Below are 5,435 nucleotides of genomic sequence, written 5' to 3'. Positions count from 1 at the left end.
GTGGCACGTCAATTGCCTCGAGTTGCTGGCTGTACAGCTCGCCTTGCGCCGCTTCCGAGCCGTGCTCAGGGGCCAGCATGTACTAGTCCGTTCAGACAATACCGCGACCGTAGCGTACATCAACCGTCAAGGTGGTCTGCGCTCCCGCCGTATGTCGCAACTCGCCCGCCACCTCCTCTTATTGAGTCAGAAGCATCTGAGGTCGCTTCTTGCCATTTATATCCCCGGAGCCCTGAACTGTGAAGCCGACGAGCTCTCACGGCTTCAGCCCCTCCCGGGAGATTGGCGACTCCATCCCCAGTCGGTTCAGCTGATTTGGGACCAGTTCGGGGACGCACAGATAGATCTGTTTGCCTCTCACGACTCGACCCATTGCGCCCTGTATTATTCCCTGACCGAGGGCACGCTCGGCATGGATGCACTGGCGCACAGCTGGCCGCAGGGCCGCAAATATGCGTTTCCCCCAGTGAGCCTTCTTGCGCAATTCCTGCGCAAGGTCAGGGAGGACGAGGAGCAGGTCACTCTGGTCGCGCCGTACTGGCCCACCCGGACCTGGTTCTCCGAACTCATACTCCTCGCGACAGCACCTCCTTGGCCGATTCCTCTGAGGAAGGACCTCCTTTCTCAGGGACGGGGCACCCTGTGGCACCCTCGTCCCGATCTTTGGAACCTCCACGTGTGGCTCCTGGACGGGACGAGGCAGGTTTGAGTACCCTACCACCAGCGGTGGTGGCTACCATCACTTCCGCTAGAGCGTTGTCCACGAGACACGTCTATGCGTTGAAGTGGAACCTCTTTGTCAACTGGTGCTCTTCTCACCGAGAAGACCCCCGGAGATGTTCGATCAGTGTTCTGCTTTCCTTTCTTCAAGAAGGGTTGGAGCAAAGGCTGTCTCCCTCCACCCTCAAGGTCTATGTCGCCGCTATTGCCGCACATCATGACCCGATAGAAGGTAAGTCTGTGGGGAAGCATGACCTGATCATCAGGTTCCTGAGGGGAGCAAGGAGACTGAATCCTCCTCGCCCTCCTCTCGTACCCTCTTGGGACCTCGCAGTGGTCTTAACTGCCCTGCGCAGCGCTCCCTTTGAGCCTTTGCAGTCGGTCGAGCTTAACTTCCTGTCAATGAAGACAGCGCTTCTGACTGCACTGGCCTCCATCAAGAGGGTAGGGGACCTGCACGCATTTTCCGTTGACAAAGCGTGCTTGGAATTCGGGCCGGGTTACTCTCACGTGATCCTGAGACCCCGGCCTGGATATGTGCCCAAGGTTCCTACCACTCCCTTCCGGGCCCTTGGCACTGCTCTGTCCAGTACGTGCTCTTCGCATCTATGTAGACAGAACGCAGTGTTTCAGGACCTCAGACCAGCTCTTTGTCTGTTATGGTGGGAAGCTGAAGGGAAAGGCTCTCTCCAAGCAGAGGTTGTCTCTCTGGATAGTGGACGCCATTGCTTTGGCATACCAGCAGCAAGGTCAACCGTGCCCCCTTGGTGTGACCGCACACTCCACCCGGAGTGTCGCGTCCTCTTGGGCTTTAGCGCATGGCGCCTCGCTAACAGACATCTGCAGAGCTGCAGGCTGGGCGACACCTAACACATTCGCCAGATTTTACAATCTCCGAGTGGAGCCAGTCTCCTCCCATGTACTGTCTTTTTCAAGCTAACATGGGACCCGTTAGGTGTCTTCGCTTGCTCGCCATTCCACTCCACGGACTGGATACGTGCGATATTTCCTCAGGTGAGCTTCCCCGAAAGCCCTGAGCTCCTCCAGCACTGCTGACGCTGGCGCCAGTGTCTATTGCCTGCGCGTCGGCTAGGTGCCTTCCGTGTGCATGGTACCTCCTCTGAGCTACCCCCACATGTGTATTTCCACTGTAAGCCTCTCTGAGCATGTGTCTTTCCCTCGGCAAGCCACCTTACCACCCCTGGGGTTGAAATATTCCACCTGCGGCTGGACACCCCAGTGATTCCCCATATGCATCCTTCGGGTCATATGTGTATTTTCTAAGTCCCCCCCCTCTGGGTTGGCAGTAATTGCATATTCCCCTCAAAACCTGGGATATGCTCCCCAGTGTACCTTGGTATTCCTGTGCTAAATAGGAGTCCTTTGTCCGTGCTAGTCTCACGACAGGGATCTCAGATTACGCAGGGCACTGGAAGACAGCTGAGAAGGTGGCGTGATTAGACTGGTATCCCCATTCGTCGTCATCCGACGGAACTCGGAGTGACAACGAAAGGGAACGTCTCGGTTACGGATGTAACCCTCGTTCCCTGAGTAGGGAACGGAGACGTTCCGTCTGCCTGCCACTTCCGCTGTACCGCTGGAACAGCCGAGTTCAGTCTTGGCTCCTCAGCGAAGAAACATATCTGCATATTGCCGGCTTTCTCCTTTTATTCCCACGAGGTGGGGCGGAGTTGCGCCATGCAAATTCCGCAGACCCATGGCATTTGCTTGCCATTGGCTCGTTTTGTATACTCGAAGTCGATAGGCTTTCTAAGCGAAACCCCCATTCGTCGTCATCCGACGGAACGTCTCCGTTCCCTACTCAGGGAACGAGGGTTACATCCGTAACCGAGACGTTTTTTTGTAGTGAGTATACTGTGATTTTTCCCTCCTAGCCTCTAACTCACTCGTCCCAGAGCGACACCCCATAAGCACCACCACACTCACTAATGCATACAGTGTGTAACTACATGTGATTGAGGGCATTCTGAAAGATTCTGCTTATGTGTTATCAACATGTCAGCCAATGACATTTACAGCTGGGGAGACTGGACTGATTTTCTATTTTACTGTTTGCATAAATTAACCAGTTAAAATCTGTAACATATTCTTCCTTTTATATTAGCCATCGCCTTCCATAGTAGGAAAAAAAAATATTATGGGAGTCAATGGGTGCCAACAACTGTCTGGTTACCAACATTCTTTAAAATTTCTTCTTTTGTGTTCAACAGAAGAAAGAAATGTATACAGGTTTAAAACAACATAAGGGTCAGTAAATGACAACAAAACGTTTGTTTTTGGGCGTACTACTATGCCTTTAAATGCATGAGAAAGCATCCAGGAACTGCTACAAGACAAATAAGCTTCAAATAAGAAAACACAAACAAGGTTAATTGACAAATAAGCTTTACCTCAATAAAAGAAAGGCGGCTGAAAAGGCACTTAACATTGTCATGTGAATTAACATGAATTAACAACTTAACATTGTCATATGAATCCATACTGGGTTCACTGTGTTACTCCACGGGTCGTGGAAAAAGAACTGAACACTGACAGAAGGGGAGGAGTGGGATCACTAAGTCACTACGGAGAGTGGTAGGGGGTATTAGCCTGGTAGTCTACAGAGCTTTCCAAATTTGTTTGTACACAGGCATCTGAGGTGTGCATTGCCTCCTTGCTTGCGTGGCAGAGCGATGGCTTTTCAGCCATGTTGTTACATATTTCCTTGGCTCAAAAAGTCTTACAGGAGGCCCATTGATGCTGACCATCATCAAATTAGTAACATTAGACAACAGCAGTGTAGATCTTCTTTCCGTGCATACATTGTTCATGAGACTGAAGTCCCTTTCACACTCAGCAGTGCTGCAAGGGATGGCCTGCATGCATCGTATGAGTGGTTTTAGGCTTTCAGGCTCACTGTCTGGGTGCTCAAGGAAATCTCTCATACCATTAACTGCTTGCTCTTCACAAAGATTGAACCGCCTGCACAGTCGTTTCACTTCTGCCTCACCATGCCGTATGCCAGGTGTTGACGGCCAGTTGCCTGTATCCAAAACGCTGAGATCATGAAGCATTTCACCTTCAAATGAGAGGCGCTTCTCCATGTTGTTGATCAGACTTTGTAGGAACTGCTTTGCATTGATTGGTGTGAGCTTTGCATTTGACTCCAGGGGAACTGATCCAAAATGTCCTAAACCCTGTGCTGTCAGTGCCTCCTCTGATTTCTCTCCTGGGGTGTCTTTGAATGATGCCAGCACTCTTATGGTGCACTTCAGAAGCTGGTCTGCTCTCAAGAGTGTGATTGAATGCGCCTGGAGTTGCTGAGACAGGTTTGCAAGTTCAGACAGTGCATCGTACATGAGTCCAAGGTCACACAGAAATTCCTTGCTTTGCATACGACGTGCCAGTCCTCTGTAAGTTTGTCTCTCTTTGCCGTTTCTTGTTTGGTCTCCTGCAGCATTTTCAAAGTGTCTGTTAAATGCTTCAAACGACCTCCACACAGCCTTTACAGAGCGAAAGCTGCTGGCCACCCATCGCGTACTTAAAACTCTGCCAATTTTCAGGACTTGTGAACCCACTTCTTGCGCTGCTTCCAGAAGCTCCCGTGAATTTTTATTGGACTGACTGTAGAGATTATGGATCTTCTCCATGAACACTTTGAAGTGGTTGACTGCCTGAACCTCATCCACAGCATCAGATACAGCCAGTTCCAAACGGTGGTTCATGCAGTGCCATGTGAAGAGGTTAGGGTACCTTGCAGTCAGCCTGGTTGCCACACCAGAGTTCTTGCCTAACATGACACTAGCTCCATCTGAAACAAATGAGACCCAGTTCTTTTGAAGCCACTCTTCACTGAAGCCTGCAGTGTCCAAACAGTCAAGAAGGGCTTTTTCTATATCCCCTGCCCTTTGGCTCTCCAGCTCAACCAGCTCCAGAAACACAAATTCAGGAGTAGCTCCATCTACTGAGGCTTTCAAGTTGACAATCATGGCAGATTTGTGGCTAAGAGATGTAGCCTCGTCAATGAGAACAGACAACTTACTTGAAGACGACACAAAACTGTGAACTATTTTTTTCTGCATCTCTTTTGCTACGTGTTCCACAATTTTTGTAGAACTGTACCTTGAGTGCAGACTAGCACCCATGTTGACACCATTTTTTTCCTGAAGCTCAATGAGATTGAAAGGTCGGTTCATTTTCGCAAGATAGTATGCTGTTCTGAATATAGCATCTGTCTCAGCAAACACAGTCTCTGACATAGAACTCACCAAATTTCCAAGTAAATCCTGTCCACCCTTTTCAGTGAGCTCCTGAGCTATTTTGTGTGCCTTGGATGTCTCATGTCGTCGTATCTTGTTCCTCAAAGAAGCCAGAGATGTTGACCTGTTTGCCTTTGAGGACTGGATCTTAAAGTGCACCCACTCCTCAGATATGGACACTCTTTTTTCTGTGAGGATGCCAGTTGATTTTGTTGCGCTGCAAACAGCACAACCTGGAAGCAAAACCATGACTAATTAGCATCATCATACAACTTTTGTAACTATATTAGTAATAATCTGCTGAACAGGGCCAAAATGTACTCAAAAGTATTTCATAAACTGTATACAATCTCCCACTATGGTTAACAAATGCATGAAAAGCAGGCGAAAGGAGAAAAATGTTACACTCTTTCAATAGCTAATTATCTGAAAAATATTGATAACTAACATTACCAT

The 5,435-nt window shown here is 49.3% G+C and overlaps 1 protein-coding gene across 1 annotated transcript; it reads right to left on the bottom strand.

Moving 5' to 3' along the window:
- Positions 1 to 3,338: 3,338 nt before the first annotated feature.
- On the bottom strand, positions 3,339 to 5,228 carry LOC130084827 (E3 SUMO-protein ligase KIAA1586-like). The gene has a single exon (XM_056250325.1). The coding sequence runs from the start codon at positions 5,226 to 5,228 to the stop codon at positions 3,339 to 3,341; it is 1,890 nt and encodes a 629-aa protein (XP_056106300.1).
- Between the last annotated feature and the right edge of the window lie 207 nt (positions 5,229 to 5,435).

The sequence above is a fragment of the Rhinichthys klamathensis genome, unplaced genomic scaffold (assembly GCF_029890125.1).
Source record: "Rhinichthys klamathensis goyatoka isolate OS25496 unplaced genomic scaffold, OSU_Roscu_1.1 h1tg000003l_1, whole genome shotgun sequence".
Lineage (NCBI taxonomy): Eukaryota > Metazoa > Chordata > Actinopteri > Cypriniformes > Leuciscidae > Rhinichthys > Rhinichthys klamathensis.
This window is presented reverse-complemented; position numbering and strand designations above follow the sequence as displayed.